The 21,377-nt window shown below is 35.2% G+C and overlaps 1 protein-coding gene across 1 annotated transcript; it reads left to right on the forward strand.

The window, feature by feature from the left end:
• Positions 1–5,161: 5,161 nt before the first annotated feature.
• cyp2k16 (cytochrome P450, family 2, subfamily K, polypeptide16) lies at positions 5,162–20,823 on the forward strand. The gene is made up of 9 exons (XM_079869526.1): positions 5,162–5,423; positions 8,608–8,770; positions 11,203–11,352; positions 11,496–11,656; positions 11,757–11,936; positions 12,022–12,163; positions 13,705–13,889; positions 14,052–14,193; positions 19,666–20,823. The coding sequence occupies exons 1-9, from the start codon at positions 5,226–5,228 to the stop codon at positions 19,851–19,853; spliced, it is 1,509 nt and encodes a 502-aa protein (XP_079725652.1). The 5' UTR covers positions 5,162–5,225; the 3' UTR covers positions 19,854–20,823.
• Positions 20,824–21,377: the final 554 nt, after the last annotated feature.

The raw sequence follows: 21,377 nt of genomic DNA on the forward strand, positions 1-21,377 counted from the left end.
GGCAAATAAAGCCAAGAGCCATCATCATCCGGTTCTCTCTCCGATCCTACAGAGATGCACTCTGGAAGGCTGCAAAAAACCACCCATTCCTGCGTGACAACAAGCTCCGTTTCGCCGAAGATTTATCACAGACGACCAAAGAGGCAAGAATGAAGTTCTGGCCTGAGATAAAGAAGGCGCGAAGTGAAGGAAAGTCTGCTTTCTACGTCGGTGCGCGTGCGTTTATCGATGGACGAGAGCTGACCTGACCTGACTGTAATTTGCAATGAGGTGGCTACCCCTTGCCTTTAAGACTATAATGTTTCCTGAAACTGCGAGTTTCTTACAAGTTCAATGTTTGGATATTTTCAGGTTCAAGGCCTACAGGTATGTTTGTACAGTTGGTCTATATCTGTCTCCAGCCTGGGTTCATATTTGGCTACGTTTTTCCTGATTATTCTATTGCGATCATGCAGTGTAGCTCAGTGTTTCGATTTCTGATTCTCGTTGTATATCTCGAGTTAATTCTCTAAGCATTTCATTTTCAATATTTTCGTTAAACGCCAGGGGTCTAAGAAATATCACTAAACGTAAAGCTCTATTTTTATTTGCAAAACAGCAGAACACAGATTTATGTTTTTATCAAGAATCTCATTCGGTTTCAAAGGATGTTAATTTTTGGAGAAGTCAGTGGGGTTTTGATTTATGGTTCTCTCATTGTAGCGAAAGATCAGCAGGTGTGTTAAATTTAAAACATAGGTTTAATGGCAATATTATACATACAGACACAGACTCAAAGGGTCATTTCATCTGTCAAATTATAGATTACAATAAGGTCATTATTATTGTTTTAAATGTTTATGGGTACAACTCAAGTGCAGAGAACATTCAAATGTTTGTGGAAATAGAAAGCAAACTTCAACATTGGTTACTTAAATTCCCTAACGCTCTAATAGTATTAGGGGGTGACTTCAATGAGGTTTTAAATCCTCAAATAGATAGATGGCCACATGTGTGCAGTAATAAAAACAGTTTTCTAAAACCTTTCATGGATAAATTTCAATTGGTAGATATATCGAGAGTTAAATTTCCTGATACAGTTATGTTCACCTGGAATAACAAAGATCTTACAAGGCTTTCCCGTATTGACTTTTGGTTAGTCTCAAAGAGCCTTAAAGAACAAGATATCACAGTGAATATTTTACCATGTCCATTTAGTGACCATAAAGCTATATCGATTTCAATTAATTTATTCCCCTCAAATAGTCATATTAAAGCCAATTATTGGAAACTAAACAACTCTTTACTTAGTCATCAAGAAGTGAAAGACAATATAACTCGGTTAATTACGCATTTCTTCACAAAAGCCAAACAGGAGCAGTCGTTTTGTCTAAACTGGGAACTTTTTAAATATGAGACCTCAAAATATCTTAGGAAGTCTGGAAGTAACCTTGCTAAGATTAGGGCTTCTGAGGAACAGAATATAATTTCCAAAATTTCGTTGCTTACTCAGATGTCTCCAGACTTGCTAACAGAAGAGAACAAAATTGAATTATCTAACTTGCAGGAGAACCTGGATGGGGTGTATAGAAGGAGGGCTGCAGGTGCTTTCGTCAGGTCACGAAGACAATGGCTAGAGGAAGGAGAGCAGAACTCTGCTTATTTTTTTAATTTGGAAAAGTATAGGGCCAAATTGAACACTATTAATGAACTTCAAATCAATGACACTATAACTGATGATCCGAAGCTTATCTCAGAGTTTTGCGCCACCTTTTATAAGGCACTATATACAACGAATTACTCAGAATGTGATGCGCTAAATTTCGTGGATTCTCTACAGAATATTCCTAAACTCTCCGTGTCAGAAAAAGATGCATGTGATTTCCCTCTTTCTCTAACGGAGGTTAAGAACTGTATAAATGGGTTGAAGGATAATAAATCACCGGGAACAGATGGGTTAAGTTCTGAATTCTATAAGTTATTTTCTTTAGAATTGGCACCCTTTTTATTGCAAGTATTCAATGAGAGTTTATCAGCTAATGTATTGCCATGGAGTATGACTCAGGGTTTAATAACCTTAATTCCAAAACCAAATAAAAACGTACTTCTAATAGATAATTGGCGCCCGATCTGCTTATTAAACAATGATTACAAAATATTGGCCATCATCTTTGCCAAAAGAATTAAAGTTGTGCTAGCATCCATTATAGATGAGGCTCAATCAGGGTTTATGCCCAACAGACATATTTCTGACAATATTAGGCTGGTTTTAGACCTTATTGATTACTCAGACTTAATTTCGGAAGAGAGTTTTATTTTTTTTCTTGATTTCCGCAAAGCCTTTGACACCGTGGAGCACAATTTTCTTTATCTTTCTCTTAAAAAATTTGGTTTCGGTGACTTTTTCTGTAATGCTATAAAAACCCTCTACACTAATGCGAACTGCTCTATAAAGCTTAAACATGGCTCTTCGGCTAGATTTGATGTACAGAGGGGTATCCGCCAAGGATGCCCTATCTCGCCTTATTTGTTTCTACTTGCGGCCCAACTTCTATGCACCTACATTAAATCAAGCACCTTACAAGGTATCACCATAGCTAATAAAACTATTATTATTAGTCAGCTGGCAGATGATACCACATTGTTTCTAAAGAACAAATTACAAATTCCTGTTGTCACTAGCCTCATGGAATCCTTTTCAATGGCGTCTGGGCTCCATTTGAATTTGAAGAAATGTGAACTATTAGCTATTAAAGATTGTAATGTTGACTCAATTATGAATATTCCTGTTAAAAATTCTGTAGTTTATCTTGGAGTTACTATAAACAAACATGATATTCTCAGGTGCTCAGTTAACTTTTCCCCAATTATTGAAAAAACTAAAAAAAAATTAAACCAATGGCTTCTTCGTGACTTGTCTTTAAGGGGCAGAATCTTACTCTCTAAGGCAGAGGGAATCTCTAGATTAACGTATGCAGCTCTCTCGTTAAGTGTAGATACGCAGACATGCAAAGCTATAGACAAGATTCTGTATGACTTTGTATGGAAAAACCGCACCCATTATGTGAGAAAGTCAGTCTTAATGAATGAATACTGCAAGGGTGGCCTTAATTTTTTAGATTTCTCCACACTGAACCACACCTTTAAAATAAATTGGATTAGGCGTTTTCTTCGGTGTCCAACGTCTCTGTGGAACTTTATCCCACATCATATTTTCACATCACTCGGTGGTCTCAATTTTGTTTTATTGTGCAACTATAATATTGACAAGATTCCAATCAAACTTGCTTCTTTCCACAAACAAATGCTTCTGGCATGGTCAATGATTTACAAACACAATTTTAGCCCTCATAGATTCTACATATGGAACAATAAGCATATTTTATTTAAAAACAAATCACTTTTTTTAAAACAATGGTTTGAAAGCAATATTGTTTTGGTTGGCCAGTTGTTTAATCAGGATGGTCGACTTTATTCTTACTCTGAATTTCTCACTACATTTGGCATTCCTGTTACCCCAAAGGATTTTTCAGTTGTCTTTGATGCCATCCCTACAGGTGTAATATCGTTATTTAGAGGCGTTATGGGAAATGACAATCCCCCTGTATTAGGGAATGTTTTGGAAACATATATTGGTAAAAGCTGTTTTTCAGTTCAGAGTAAAAGTGTAAATAAAAACATTCGCCGATCTTTCCAGCAAGAAATTATCACTGTTCCATCATCAGTGCCATATTGGTCTAATTTTGTTGGTGATATGTGTTGGAATAAAGTATGGCTGCTGCCGCATAAGTTTTTTTTAACTAATAAAGTTAAAGAAATTTCATTTAAGATGCTTCATAGATTTTACCCAACTAATCATTACCTACAGAAGCTTAAAAAAGATATTGATGTTAATTGCTCCTTTTGTGGTGATCAAAGAGAAACACTTGTACACCTATTTTGGATGTGTCCTCATACTAGGCTGCTTTGGAGTAAACTAAGTAAATATATTGCCAACCATATTTATCTTGACTTTACGCTGAAATGGGAAAATGTACTGTTTGGTTTTGTTACCCATGACATGAACTTTACCTCTGAGTTTTATCTAATTAATCTAATTATTATTTTGACCAAGTTTTACATTCATAAATCGAAATTCCAGAATAAGAAACCTACCTTTATTGAACTTTCTGTTAATATAAAACAATACATCTCCTCCATTTCTTGCTCTACGAATAAGAAAGCTGTTAGGTCACATACAATGTTTTTGCTTTACAATGCATTTGTATGATTTATGTATTTTTATTTTCTTCTTTTATTGTATGTTATTTTAGTTGTCTTCTCCCCTGGCGTGATTGTTACTGTTTTGTACACAAAAAATTGTACTTGATGTACTTGTTTTTTGATGTTTAATAAAAAAAAAAAAAAAGACCACATCTCTCTATCATTAATAGTTTTTAAGATAATTACACATTTATAAAAGTATGCCATTTTGGGTGGTACCGCCCAATCCGTCCCGAGAGGGTTAATTTAACACTGGGGATTTTGCTGTGTGGCACGTTAAGTATCTTGTTCTGTATTGTTTAAATAAACCATCTTTTTCTTCATCTTCCTTGGATTATCGCATTACAGTTTTCACACAAAATGAACCTCCTTTAACAAGATTACTTAAGAGGCACAACTATGTAAGATAAGATTCAAAGTTAAGTTTGAAATAAATTAAAAAAACACAAACTTCAAGACATTTTTGAAAATAAACTTTTTGCTTCATGTAATTTTGTTTCTCACTTATCTCATCAATGCAAAAAATTTGAGTTGTGACATAACTAACTAAGCCATGCTATCCAGCCTGCTGAAAATGAGCCTGTTTACTAATAGATACATATTTATTAAATTGTTTCTGATATGCTGGAACAAAACAAAATGTCTTGCAAGATTAAATTATGTTAATCTTTGCAATTTGCCAGATCTTAAGCAATTAATCCACATAAATGACAACATATTTGATGTACAAAAGCTTTGTCAATGATTCTTTTTTTTCTGTACCTATTAGTTCAATAATAAAAAATAGTATACTTGAAAAATATAACTGTTTCTTTAACTGTAATCTACTGTGCATTTACACCATGATTTACACCAACAACATTGGATTGTGTCCTAGTTTTTGACAGTCTCCACCTCCAAGACCAGAAGTACCCACTCCCACTTTATCTATGTACATTTGAACTGTACAAACCTCAAGGTCTTATGGGTATTGCTCTGTGAACATGGCTTTCATGGAAGCACTTCTTCAGGTTTCCAGCACAGGAACATTACTATGTTGTTTGCTTCTGCTCTTGGTTGTTTATCTCCTATTCTTCAGGTCTCAGAGAGATGAAAATGAACCTCCAGGGCCAAAACCGTTGCCACTTTTGGGAAATCTGCTAATGTTGGATATCAACAAACCACACTTGAGCCTATGTGAGGTAAGCATGAATGATATCAGTCCTATTGGGCAACCGCTTCAGCTTTGTTTCCAGTGTTTAATCAGTAGAGAGCCTTGAAGTGTTGACAAACTGGTCTGGTGTGTTTTTACAGAGTACAATTCTGTTTTTTTCCACAAAGTGGAAAGTTCAAATAGTTCACAAAGTTCAATAGTTTTAACAGAAATGACAATTCTGTCATCATTTACTTACCTTCATGTTGCTCCAAACACACTTTTCTTTTCTTCTGTGGAACACAAAATAACATATTTGGAAATGTATTATGTAATATATCGCATTATATTTTGCAGTATATTCCCATATATTTTTGTTCTGTAAGCTACAGGCATTTAAAGGAGAAATAAATCTGTTCCAAACATTATTTGACTTTATTCTGTGGAACAAGAGTAGATATGTTTTGTCCATACAGTGTATTTTGCCCAATCGTCAAACTAACAGGCTCTACTCTTCAGCACAATGCTAACCCCAAAAACTCACACATACCAGAAAACCTTTTAAGTTAAAAAATAATAGCACATTAAACACCAACAGATCTTTCCCCTATATTAATATTGAGCAAAACACATTAAATAACACTTAGGGCCCTATATCTTGCACCCAGCGCAATTGACTTTGTACACCGACGCATGTATCATTCCTATTTTACACCCGCGCACAGCGGACTTTTCCCTCCACAGACGCACGTCGGTTAACTAAGAAATACACTTGCGCTCCCCGGGGCGGTTCAGCGCAAAGAGGAGGCATGTTCCGGCGCAAACGTTCCCTCATGCTATTTTGCAGGTTTAGAAAACAATTCCGCCACTGACCGAAAAAAACTAGCTTAAAGTCAGTGGCGCGTTGCGGTTGTTATTCATATGCTATTTTAAGGGCGCATGCTTGGCCATAATCAATGTAGCGTGTGCACAACGCGCATACACTTTGATTCTCTCATCTACACACAGACGCAGCAGGTTTCATTTTTGCAAATCATAGCCTACATTATTACGATAGATAGATAGATAGATAGATAGATAGATAGATAGATAGATAGATAGATAGATAGATAGATAGATAAACAGTTTATTATAAAAGCATACATCTAGCTTACACATTTACCCAAATTATCATACGCCTGTTTAACCAAAGTTAATTTCCCGGACGAGAACGTCGGTCTCCTCGGCTGTGAACCGCTCCTCGCGTGCGCCTGGCAAATCCGCCGTTATAATAGCAATCTGCTATAGAACAAGCGCGCCTGCTCTTAAAGGGAATGTGAGATGACGCTCTGATTGGTTTATTTCACGTTACGCCCAAACCACACCTATGAATAATGAAGCTACTTCAGACCAACCCATTTTAGATTTGCGCCTGGCGCAAGAGTCATTTATCCCGCCGGTATAATAGCAACAGCGCCCAAGACCCGCCCACAAAGTTACGCGTTTTGCGCTTGATACTTCATGGAAGTATTGATACTTCTGATCGTTAAAATAGGGCCCTTAATTTTAACATTTGCTCTCTGTGCAATATATGTGTGAACATATGTTCACATTTATATAGGAACATGTCAAGTCAAGTTTATTTATATAGCGCTTTTCATAACATAGGTTGTATCAAAGCAGCTTCACAGTATTAAATTAAAACAATACATCAATGTTTGTTTCTAGTGGAACGTCCACGTTTGGTAATGCTGATCAATAGTATCGTTGATTGATTAATTAAATTAAATATCCCCAAATATCCCCAACTGAGCAAGCCAAAGGCAACAGTGGCAAGGAACCGAAAAACTCCATCAGGTGACCTAATGGAGAAAAAAAAAAACCTTGGGAGAACCCAGGCTCAGTCGGGTTCAAATTTCTATATAATAGAAACGATAGATCTCGTTCTGTAAAATCACAATGACACCAAAATAAAAAAAATAAAAAAAATCAATCACCCCTATAAAAGCAACAGTAAATTGTGCCATTATATGATGATTGAGACCATTAACAAACAATCATTGTCATCTGATCCTGTTTTCTTTCAGCTTTTTTTGCCATAGCAAATGTATTTTAGAGACACAGCTAAAGAAAAACTAATGTTCAAAAGTCAAGGGTCAAGAGCCCAACTAAAGCAAACACTGATCACCATCATGGTGACATCAAATGAAAATAAAATGACATCTGAACCTCTGCCACCTTTCAATAAGACCTTCTGTAGACACTTGACAGAAATAAAGTAAATCTGGTTAGTAATAAGTGAAGCTGGTAATGCTGTTTGTGGAGTTGTTTAATCCTCCTCTGCTGAGATATTTTGCTAAGATTTAATGTCTTTTATCTTGATTTCATCTTTTTTTCTGTTCCTCAGTGATTCTGATTGTTAACAGCAGGTGTTCATCAGTGTCTCAATTAACTTTGAAAATTAACTGAATTAACTATGAAATTATTCACTCTGTCAAGTGGACTATATTAGTGAACTAATGTAGGGAACAGTGAATGAGGATATAGGTTGTGATTTGGAACACAGCCTCTGAGTGTCGACTTTGAGCGCTGTAAATTCACAGTATATTCCTGTAGGCAAGTTTCTCGAAAACGACAAATATCACCCTGCATTGAATTTTTTAGTGTATATTACTGTTTTAATGGAAAACAGCATGTTACTGTAAAATTTGGGCATTTTTTACAGCAATTTTTTACAGTATATTGAAAAATATCAGCACTACTATTAAGACTATAATTACTATATTATAAAAGTAAAGGCAGTGCGATCCTCAGCAAAGAGATAGTCTATTGGCTAAACACTTTAGTACATGCAGGTGTGCTTGTATTATTGTGATCTATCCTGAAAATATAAAACATTCATAATGAAATTAATAAAAAATGTTTTTTCTATATATGTATGTTTATGATGCATGAGTACATATATCTGCAATATATATATCATGCAGTGCATATACATCTATTTTATGAAGTGTATTACTGAATATAAAATTACATACATGATGATATTAGTACATATATTGTCACATATTTTTCAATATATGAAAAGCTGCAATTCCTTATGTTTTATTCAATATATTGTAATATATTAACACAATATATTATTCTGTATATTTTCATATATACTGTTAAACCATTTAATATATTGATCATTCATATATAGGGAAATATATTTTCTTTTCGTAAGGGGTAACATCTCTTTCAATCTTCAACAGATGGCAAAGCAGTTTGGTCCAGTTTTCACGGTCTACTTTGGTCCAAAGAAAGTGGTTGTGCTAGCCGGCTACAAAACAGTAAAGCAAGCACTTGTTAATTATGCAGACGAATTTGGAGACAGAGAAATCACGCCACTGTTCCATGATTTCACTAAAGGACATGGTAAGAGCAGCCCAGTCTCCGGACAGTATGTGACCCTGGACCACAAAACCAGTCACATGGGTCATTTTTTTATATAGAAGCTGAATAAATAAGATTTCCATTGATGTGTAATTTGTTATATAACAATATAACTATTTGAAAATCTGGAATCTGAGGGTGCAAAAAAATCTAAACATTGAGAAAATCACTTTTAAAGTTGTCCATTTATGTTCACGATTGTGCTGCATTCACTCACAAAAATAAAAGTTTTATATATTTACGGTAGGACAAAATATCCTCATGGAACATGATCTTTACTTAATATCCTAATGATTTTTGGCATAAAAGAAAAATTTATATTTTTGACCCATACAATGTATTGTTGGCTATTGCCACAAATATACCCGTGCTACTTGTGACTGGTTTTGTAATCCAGGGTCACATATACTTAAAGGTTTCTTTATACTTATTAACTTACAAATGAGTTACATACAGATTTTGGACACTTTTGGACATTTAAGTCGCACTTATAAAATCTTAATTTCACTGCATTAGATACATTAGACACAAAGAGGCATATGCGCCCAAATAATGCTCGAGTGTTTCTCAGAACCAACTTCACTTCTCTGAGCCACTTTTTAAAAAAAATAATTAACCAACTGGTCTCTTTTCATGGATGTATGAAGTCTCTTCAGAAAGTCCAAAACTTGTCTATATTTTCAACAATGTATTTATATTTTAAATGTATATTTTGAAACCTAACAACAATCTTCACTTGTGAAATGTTTTCGCTGAAAAATACTATACCTATACTATAGCTTCTATAAATGCCATTTTGTTACATAATGCAAACACAATTAAACATTTTTAATTGAGGCTTAAGTATATAAAGACTTTTTACGGTCACTGTATATTATTTACATTTATGCATTTGGCAGACACTTTCATACAAAATGACTTGCACTGCTTTCAATGTCTTGATTCTTATCAGTTCATGCATTTCCTGGGAATCCAACCGATGACCTTGGCGTCACTCGACTGTTTGAGCTACAAGTATACACTGTAAAAAAGAATACATTGATTTTATTAATATCTAATTAATAAAAATGAGGCAACAGATTACAAGCAATATTATTAATTAAATTTAACAATTTAGAATTGAGTAATAATTAATCAAATGAATTCCTTAAAAGTTAACCATTTAAAATGAGTAAAATGTACAAAATATCTTTTATTGCCAATATTGAAGACACCTGATGTTAACAAGCAGAATCACTGAAGGAGAAACCCATAATTAAAGTCACCATTGTGGAGATCAGTGTGTTTTTAGTTGGGCTCTTGACCTTAAATTATTAACTTTAAGTTTTGTTTGGCTGCTGTACATGAGTTATAACAGCCAGATGAACATATAGAAAAGGTGATCTGTGTTGGTTGTGTTTTAAAATAATCATTATTTCACAATCATTAGACCTGAATCACTGAACTCATATAGAGTCCAATTTATGAGTTAAGTTAACTTTATTAATTACAGCAGTATAATATTTTTAGCCTTTTCAATGAAATCCAAATAAAAAATAAAATAAAAATAAATAAATATATATATATATATATATATATTTTTTTTTAGGCACACACACACACATCAATATTTTGCGTATGAATCTCAGCAATGGTGACAAACAGATCACCTCTGATCAGAAGCTCATTATTTATTCATGCAGCAATGCATGATGGGAGCCATGAATGAGTTTTGATTGGTGGCACCCAGAATGCACTGCAACATGCTTTATAAATGTCACCATTGTTGAGATTCACAGGCTGATTATTGATGTCTTTGTGTGTCCTTTTTATGTAAGAGAAACTTTTTAGAAATGATTTGCCTTACATTGTAAAAGTTAAAAAAATATTATGCCGTACAAGGCCAGTACTTCTATAATTAATAAAGTTAACCTAACTCTTAAATTGGACTCTATATGAGTTCAGTGATTCAGGTCAAATGATTGTGAAATAATGATTATGTTAAAACACAACCAACACCATCAGATCACCTTTTCTATTTGTTCATCTGGCTGTTATAACTCATGTACAGCAGCCAAACAAAACTTAAAGTTAATAATTTAAGGTCAAGAGCCCAACTAAAACACACACTGATCTCCACAATGGTGACTTTAATTATGGTTTTCTCCTTCAGTGATTCTGCTTGTTAACACCAGGTGTCTTCAATGTTGGCAATAAAAGATATTTTGTAAATTTTACTCATTTTAAATGGTTACCTTTTAAGGAATTCATTTGATTAATTATTACTCAATTCTAATTTGTTAAATTTAATTATTAATATTGCTTGTAATCTGTTGCCTCATTTTTATTAATTAGATATCAATAAAATCAATGTATTTTTTTTTACAGTGTATGATTACTGTTAGATTAATTTCAGTAATTAAACATCTTTGTAGGAATTATATTTGCCAATGGAGAGAGCTGGAAAGAGATGAGACGGTTTGCTCTCACCAATTTACGAGACTTCGGGATGGGAAAGAGACAAATTGAGGAGAGAATCATAGAGGAAACATGTCATTTACGAGAGGAATTTGAGAAGTTTGAAGGTAAAGTAAACAAATAATCAATGCTTCTAAAGAGACATATTGCCGTAAAGCAAAGTTTCAAAAGTCATCAAGAAAATCACTAGTAGTACAGCAATATGGTCATCAAATGGACCAATGGAACACCTCGGCCTGTTCTTTTATAGGAAAACCTTTTGAAACCACACAGTTGATGAACTACGCTGCCTCAAGTGTCATTTCTGCCATTGTGTATGGCCGTAGATTCGAGTATACAGACCCTCACCTACGGAGTATGGTGGATCGAGCCAATGAGAGCGTCAGACTGAGTGGAACGGCGTCCGTGCAGGTTTACATACGATTTGAATATAACCTGTGAGAAATAATTAGTTTATAATGGTATACATTGAGTTATGGTGAAAGAAACATCTCTTGATTTTGTTCTCCAGCTCTACAACATGTTCCCTTTCTTGGGTCCATGGCTCAAGAATTGGAGACAGCTCATGAAAAACCTTGAGCTTGATATCAAAGAGATATCAGAGCTGGTGAGCAGTTTACATCAATCACTGAACCCACAAGACCTCAGAGGTGTTGTTGATTCGTTCCTCATCCGCAAGCAGACTGCAGAAGTATGGTCAATATAACGCATCCTAACATTTGAATGCTCATCTTGGTTTTTTACTTCTTTAATTCTCTAACGTACCATTTGATCAGGAATCTGGAGAGAAGAACTCACTTTTCCACAAGCAGAACATCATTTACACAGTCGGCAACCTGTTCATCGCTGGTACGGACACTACTAGTACAACAGTGCGCTGGAGCTTGCTGCTTATGGCTAAATATCCACATATACAAGGTATGATAGAAATATTGCAATTGACCCTTTGCAGGGAGTTTGATTGTCAGGCGATCTGACCAATCATAATCCCCCATCCGCCGAATCTGCCATTTTTGTCCGACAAAGCAGTCAGCAGAGTTAGTAGATTAATGTCGGTGGATTAGAACTTGAAAAACAGAGTGTACTGATGTCTTTCCACGGTTAAAACAAAATTCCTTCTTATGTTCTTTCATGTTTATTTGATGCTATAAATTAACTAGAAGGAAGAGATGATCGGTTCATGAGCAGCTTTAAGAGGCTCTACAGCGATCTGTCACAACACATTAAAGAGCCACAAAACGGTATTTATTGTTAAAATGTCTTTAAAAAATTACCAAATTTGAAAGTTGAGACTTTGTTTCATATCAAAAGTAACCTGGTCTGTCCTGTCTGTCAGCGCGCTGTCAGTGTCCTCTTTGCTCTGCGATGAGAACATGGTGTGGCGTGAGAGCGGCGTGGCTTGTTGGACATAGCAACAGTAACTAAAGGGGCCGGGTCTTTGCGAACGGTCAATTGGCTGGAATGTTTTCTTAAAGCATTATTCTGGATATTCTGGGTTTACAAGTTAATCTCAGCTCAACAGCATTTGAGGTGTAATCTTGATTACCAAGGGAAAACAGTGAGGCACTTACTTACAATGGAAATGAATGAGGCCATTCTGTAAATGTTAAACCACTGACTGTTTCAATAGTATAGCCACAATATGTGAAAAAAAACTGGCCAACTAAAGCAAACACTGATCACCATAATGGTGATATCAAGCCAAACTATTATTTCAATAAAACATCAACATCTAAACTTCTGTTAATTCTCAATAAGAACTTTCTGACATATGACAGAAATAAAGCAATCTGGTTAGTAATAAGTGGATCTAATGCTGTCTGTTGTTTAATCCTCCTCTGCTGAGATCTTCAGAGATTTAATGTCTTTTATCTTCAGTTGATTTCATCAAAGGTTGTGGCTGGAAGTCAGTTGTAGTCTGTGTTTCAGTGTGGTGTTTAATCCAACCAAAATTTGGCGTCTGCCCAACGTTGGAGCTCGAGTCAAACAAACGTTCGGTTTAGACCTCATTTCATTTTCAACCAAAATTTGACATCTGACTGACGTTGGAGTCCATGTCCAGTGCCCACGGGGAAACTTTCAGCTAAAAACTTTATAAGAATGTTAGGAGATAATGTTCTAACAATGTTATCTAAACATTTTTTAAATGTTTTAGAAAATGTTATCCTACCTTCCAGAAGAATATTCTGGGAACAAATATAAAACTCTCCACTGAAAACATTACTGTCTTGCGCTTTGCGTTTTTAAATTCATAATTACTTTTTATTAAAAAACGAAGAGGATGAAGGAGTGAAAATTATGCCACAAAATGTTGTAGACTGAGCTGAACTACTGAACCAGAATATTGCCTTTATCAAACAGTCACAATATATTTTTAATTTGTTTTTGTTATCAGGCATGGCGTTTCTGTTTTAACTGGGTAGTGTTTTACTTGTTAAATATACTTTGGATGCTTGCAGATCGGGTTCAAGAGGAGATTGATCAGATGATTGGTGGACGGCAACCGGTTACAGAGGACAGGAAGAACTTACCATATACAGATGCTGTGATCCATGAAACCCAGAGACTAGCCAACATTGTACCGATGAGTATCCCTCATATGACCAGCTGCGACGTTCACTTCAATGGATACTTCATCAAGAAGGTGAGCATACTGTAAATTAATACAAAATACAGAAAGTAGACTATCTGTTTTGTTTTTGTACCATGCTACACATGGCAGTACCGTCACACTCCTTGCAGTACAATACATTTTAAACACCATATCATATCAAAAAATAAAGATGTGATCCTTTTCCTTGTGCAGGGCACATGCATATTTCCTCTTCTAATGTCTGTATTGTGGGATGAAGATGAATGGGAAACACCCCACACCTTTAACCCTGAACACTTCCTGGACGAGCGTGGTCGATTTGTCAAGAGAGACGCCTTCCTGCCCTTCTCTGCAGGTACTACTTTCCTTAATGTAGGGCTTGATTGTCTTCTTTATTAATGAAATATACTTTTTTCAATTCTCTCTCTCTCTCTCTCTCTGGTGTTGCATGCTGGGAGTGAGTGCGTGAGTGTGGTGTGTGAGGGGCACGTGTGAGAGCGTGAAGTTTCTTAAATGTTTTCTTATAGTTAAAACTTCTAGTATTGTTTTTTCATAGGATTTATTTTCTTTTTCTTTTTTCTGTATATATTTTTTTCTCACTTTCTAGATCACTGTTTATTATATTTAAGTTTTTGAGGCGTTTTCTTTTAGTAAAGCAGGATGGCTTCTCTCCCTGCGGTGGAAGAGCCATCTCTGTCGCTTAAGAATGGTTTCAGGTGCGTTCCCGAGGAAGGTACAGCGATTGAGGAGGTGCTGTTAGCAACAGGACAACAGGTAGGCCATGAAAACATTATTTCTGCATCTCGCATGAACAAGGCAGTTGTCGTTTTTAAAAAAAAACAAACAACTAGTAATCAGGATAATTGAAAGTGGCATTTGGGTGAAAGAAACGTTTGTACCCGTTACACCTCTTTTTGCTCCAGCTACAAAAGTGACAATCTCTAATGTACCTCCTTTTATCAAAGATGACGCGATTGTGCGAGAATTAACTCGGTTCGGAAAGATGGCTAGTGCTGTAAAAACGATTCCTTTGGGTTGGAAATCTAGCGAACTTAAGCATGTATTGTCTTTTAGACGACAAGCGTTTATGTTTTTGACCGCTCCTTCTAAAACACTGGATGTTTCGTTCCGAGTGACATGTGGAGAGAGCTCTTACATGGTTTACGCGAGTACTGATACATTACGTTGTTTTGAGTGTGGAGATATCGGCCATAAGAGATTGTTGTGCCCTCATAAACAACAGGCCGAGGAAGAAGCAGGGCCGTCAGGTTTGGCGGGTGCGAGTAGTGGAGCGACTGCGGTGGGAAAGCCGTTGAGTGACGCAGGTGCTCGGAAAGAGGATGGAGATGCAAAAGGAGAAAATGAGGTTAGTGATAGAGTAGACATGAGTGTGAACGCGTCTGGAAGTACTGAGGGTACAAACGAAGAAGTTTCGCCAATTGGTTGTATTGTTACTGGTGCTTTAAGCTTCAAAGACGATAGAATGCAAGAAGAATTTACAGGTTCAAATGATGAAGCGGAAAAAGAGTCCGAAGACGAGAGTATTAGAGATGATGATTCATGCATTGATGTAGACGTCGGTAGATATGGAGATTTTTATTCTGTTGAACAGAGTTTCCTGGATGAAACTAAGGGGAAGAGTGTTGATGTTGAAGAGGTTTTTCCTGACCTAGAGAAGTTTATCGCATCCGTAATGAAATCTTGTAAAGAATGTGACGTTGAGGTTTTGTCGCAGCAAAAAAGGTTCAGATTAAAGAAATATTTGACAGCAGTCAGACAAAAAAATAAAAAGATGAAGGGCAAACGTAGGTCTACTAGAACTAGCTCTAAATAAATGCACATGGGGATCTGCCCTTTTCTGTGTTTTTTTTTTCTTTCTTTTTTTTTTTTTTTTTTTTTTTTCCTTTCCCTGTTTATGGATGTTCTTAAAATAGGATCCTTAAATATAAATGGGGCAAGGGATAGAAGTAAATGGCCTTTATTAAAAGAATGTTTAAATTTGAAAGAAACTCAAGTTGTGTTTCTACAAGAAACACATAGTAATGAAGAAAATGAAACTGATTGGGGGATGTGGTGGGAGGGAGATCATGTCTTGAGTCATGGCACCAACCTTTGTGCAGGGGTGGCAATATTACTTTCACCCAGATGTAAAGTTAAACCACACAATTTGGACTTATTGATATTTGGAGAGAGAGAAATAAAGCAGTTAAACAATATACATGGATTAAAGTGACCGAGAATAGGATCAGTGCAGCACGTTTAGATAGATTTTATGTCAAGAATACAATGTGCAGTAGAATAGAAGAGACGCATATAAGCCCAAGCTCTATTTCAGATCATCATTTAATTTTTTTAAAAATGATTGTAACACAAACAACCCCTCATTATTCTTATTGGAGATTTAGTAATAAGTTATTAGAGAATCTTGATTTCCATGAAAAATTTTACCTTTTTTGGAACCATTGGACAGAACAAAAAAGTAATTATGAAAATCTTCTTCAATGGGAGGTGGGAAAAGTTCAAATTAACCCATTCAGACCCTGCGTCCATTACAATGGACATCACATGTCAACCCCCCTTTTTTTACTTCTGGAGCATTTCACCTAGTTTAAAGCCTGCAGTCCATTAGATTGGACGCTTGTCATCCAATCAAATGGCAGTAAAGCTCTGCATGTAGTAATTATAGAAAAAAACACTACTTTGAAGAGAAGCATGTCAGCACTTCACTCCAAACACAGAAGCAAGCAACATTTTCTGTGGTTTTATTTACATTTTTTGATATGTTTGTCAGTATTTCATAGTTTGTATGTAAAATAGAAAGATTGAACTTATTAATTAAAGTTAAAAATCGATTGTAGAATTTCAAATTTTAAATCAGGATTTTTTCAAATGTGTCTGTCCATTAGAATGGACAGTGGGTTCAAAAGCCTGTTACTGAAATCACATTCCAGTAATTGAAGTCCAGTAATGCTGATTGAAATTTCTTATATAAAAAATCTATATCACAGTACCGATACATTTTTTTTTTTACTTTTTCATGCAGAATATATAGTTCTTGAAGTGCTTGAACATATAGCTGATGGAAGTATCTCAGATGTTGACTTTATGTGGAGTGATGATGAGGAAGATGGAGATGTAAGAAAAATATCTGTATTTAAAACTTTATAAAGTAAAATGACTAGCTTCCGGCCAAACGAAACATACGGATTTGACATAAATCTAAAGCGTAACTTGAAAATGAATTATTTTTTCTTACACAAACGCATCGCTTCGCTTCAATACGCCTTTATTTACCCCCAAGAGCCATGGAGCACTTTTATCATGGATGCACTTTTATGGACTTTCAAAACAGAAACAAACATTCACTGCCATTATAAAGCTTGGAAGCCAGGACATTTTTTAATATAACTCCAATTGTATTCGTCTGAAAGAAGAACGATGTCATATACACCTAGGATGGCTTGAGGGTGAGTAAATCATGGGCCAATTTAAATTTTTGGGTGAACTATCCCTTTATGGGTATAGTACACCCAAAAATTATATTTGTCATCACTTACTCATCCTCATGTTGTTCCAAATCTGTATGAGTTTCTTTATTCGGCTGAACACAAAAAAAGATATTTTGAAGAATGTCGGTAACTAGACAGTTGACAGTATAGCCATTGATTTCCATATTTTTTCCTACTATAGCCTATATTTCCTAATAACTACATATTATATTATTATGATATAATATTATCATTATTAGTAATTATTTTGAAAATTATAATAATATTTATCAGTAATTTATCAATATAGATATTACAGTACAACACCGTATAATTAATTACAGCAAATCAGATCAAATGACGAAATACAGTACAAATACAGTAAAGTACTATTTGGTAGTTTACAGTACTGATCTTGTGTACTGTAAAGTGAATTACAGTACAGTTACTGAAATCGAAATACATGCATCATGCATGGCAACCGTGCTGCCAGTAATGTACTGTAGAAATACAAGAAAATCGTTAACAGAGAAATTGTTTCAAAGATGCACACAGTAAATTACTCTAACGTGAATGCGTTGATTGATTCCTAGGTTTATTTTGTTATGAATAAACAAATGGGCGATCTATAAAGCAAAAACCTTACAATTAAAGTTGAAATGTTGTAATGTTCAAGTTTTTGATCTAAAAAAGAAAGATGCGCAAAGAAAATGACTCTAACATGACCATATTGATTGATACTAAGATATTTAGTTTGTTACAAACAATGTGCAATCTGTAAAACAAAAACCTCAAAATTAAAGTTGAAATGGTATACTGTTGAAAAGTTTTTGACCTTGAGAAAAAGCTTTAAGTATATACTAACAATTTTTATGTTTATTATTTAATTTTATGTTGGTACATTTTTGTGAAGTACACCTGTTTTGACCTGACGTCCATTGAAATGGACAAAAAAAATTACAATTAAATTTTTTTTTTTTTTTTAATTTGGTCTCATTTATAGAAGCCTCATGAGCTGGGAAAATGTACTTTTATATTTTTCTGCCAACAATATTCATCACAAGCTTGGATTAGTTTAAAAAGGAAAGTGTCTAAATTAGAAGAAGATATTTCTGCATTATATGTTTCTTTGATTGATAAGAATGATATGGGAGTCCAAGACAATTTGATATCTAAAAAACATGAATTAAGAGGTATTTTACACGAAAAAGGGAAATCAGCACTCTCCTTTTTTCAATCCTCTTTTTCCTGTTGAGATCTTGAACTCTGAGACCATAAGGTCAAATTTGATTTGTGCTGGAATATCCATGTTTCGGAATCTAAGAAAAAGAGATGGGTGGATTGAAGCTGAAGAACTTGCTAAAAAAAGTAGGTTTCAGGTCTGTGCGTCTCGCTAAATGAGTGCTAGAAGACCTAGAAGCTGCACTTCCTTTTTCAGCTAAAGAATTTCTCAAAGAGACTTGTACAGGAGATGATACAGAGCCATATTCCTTTCCGGAATTTGACTTTTTGATGAAAAAGGATTATCAAGAGGAAGATCCTGCAAAATTGCTATCTCTGAATACTCCAGAATTTGGGTTGTTCAAAGATTTATCAAAAAGAACTTTATATACAGCATGTGTTAAAACTATGAACTATCAAGACCTTAAAGATCAAACAGGAAGCAAATGGATTTTAGTGTTGGGGTCAGGCTCTTCCCCGAAAGGTAGCTGGCGGACCCTGTACAAAAAACCCACTGAAAAGAGAGTGGGAGATTTGCAGTGGAGAATTGTACATGGAGTTTTAGCCACAAACAGAAACATAGCATGACTGAATCCTTTAGTTGGGGAGGGTTGTCCTTTTTGTAATGCAGTCTGAAGCTAATGGTTTTATTTAATGTTTCATTATTTATTTATGGGCCAAAGTACTCAGTAGAAAACACGAATAAAGTTATTATTCTTAATTTTCTTTATGGAATGGTGAAGTTGGCAATTTGGTGTACTAGAAAAAACAAAGTTGAAGAAAGTGGGTGTACTGATCCTATTTTATTGACAAAATGTTTTATAAAAAAAAAGGTTAACGATAGAGTATGCTTTTTATTGCCTTACACATAATGTTCAGGGTTTTTTTTTTTTTCATCTCTGGGGTTGTAATAATTTTTTGTGTGAACCTGATGGGAATGGAAGCTTTAATCTAAATATTTTCTAATGTGTTTTGGAAAAAATAGGTGGAATTGAAAAAAAGAAGGAAAAAATGTTTGGGTTTTTTTGTGTTTATAAATATTTATGCAGATAAATCCTAAATGATATTGAATTAATAAAGGAATTTTTAAATGTCAAAAATGTCTCTCTCTCTCTCAGGCCGCAGGGCTTGTCTTGGAGAGAGTTTGGCCAGGATGGAGCTCTTCCTGTTCTTCACTTCCCTACTTCAGCATTTCCACTTCACTCCTCCTCCCGGAGTGTCTGAAGATGATCTGGATCTCACACCAGCAGTGGGCTTCACCCTGAACCCAGCCTCACACAAACTGTGCGCAGTGAAACGCTTGTGAAATCTGTTCATTCTTTTTACAGTAAAGTTGATGGTTTTCAATCAGAAACAGCCCTTGCATTATATTTGTGTTTTATTCTTTATATTCAAACATCCAAAATCTCAGGAATCGCTAATTTTTAGCATTCACAAAGAGTTGAACAACCGTCTTATGTATGTCACAATACTGAAGAAAAGATATGCCGTTACTGTGACTTTTAAGTTCTCACTGCATTTAAAAATCTGTGACTGCACCATTTGCCATCAAAGAGCATTTTTTTTTTTTTACTTCATGGCTATTCAAAAATATCTCTATTGTGTGTTTAAATAAAAATGTCAGTTGCAAATATTTCATTACATAAAAGTTTTTACATGTGTATTTCTTTTTCGAGGCTTTTAAAAGAATGAAATTGTCTTTTTTGTCACAGCTCAGCACACATTTCTGACTTATGTAGGATAAAAAAAATTAACTAAGTTAAAGAATGTTTACAATAAGATCATATATAGTTTCATTGGTACACACATACACATACACACACACACACACACACACACACACACACACACACACACACACACACACACACACACTACCCAGATCGCAAGCAACAATTGAAACAATGTTAGCCTAAGTCAATGGTAATGTGTCAATGTTTTTGTAACAGTGTTTACTCTTGAATGTTAATTCTCAGAACGAACTTCTGCTGAGTTATTGAGTGATTTATTGTCTTCTTTTATTTGCAGTTGATTTCAGGCTGTGTGGCTTTAAGTCAGTTCCCAGCCAGCACAGCCATGTGGGGCCCAAATGGGTTTGACCTGGGCTATCTAACTTGGGCCCAGCCAGTTTTGCACCCAGTTTCCATGTAGGCCCCACATGGGTTTGCCCAGATGAAATGAACACTGCTTAGTGTGCACACTACAGGCTGTTTAATGTAATACTTAATCAGTGTTGGAGGTAATGAGATAATTAAAGGAGAACTCCGGTCAATTTTAACATTGAGCTCATTTTATTGTACATTTGGAGTGCTGTCAATACAGAGAACGACTACAAAAATCGGTGTTGCCTACACCGAGTTATTCTATTTTTAAAAATGCACCCTGTTGACTTCAATGGGGCAAGTACTAAACCTGCTTTTAGCCTCTTAACATCCTTGATGTGTCATTACAAGTGCACAGAAAATGTGAGTGATTCCTTCTGAGTGAACACGAGTGGATCTGACTGCAGTAGATGTAAAAGATATGTATAAAAATGATGTTATTTAAGCCAGCGCAAATACCTGTTTACATCCTGTTTTTCGGTTGAAGTCCAAAGTAGTCGATTGCCGAGTTCACGCGCGTGATCATAGGTAACTAAACCTATGCGCGTGAACTCGGCAATCGACTACTTTGGACTTCAACCGAAAAACAGGATGTAAACAGGTATTTGCGCTGGCTTAAATAACATCATTTTTATACATATCTTTCACATCTACTGCAGTCAGATCCACTCGTGTTCACTCAGAAGGAATCACTCACATTTTCTGTGCACTTGTAATGACACATCAAG

Source organism: Squalius cephalus (assembly GCF_949319135.1).
Source record: "Squalius cephalus genome assembly, chromosome: 1".
NCBI lineage: Eukaryota > Metazoa > Chordata > Actinopteri > Cypriniformes > Leuciscidae > Squalius > Squalius cephalus.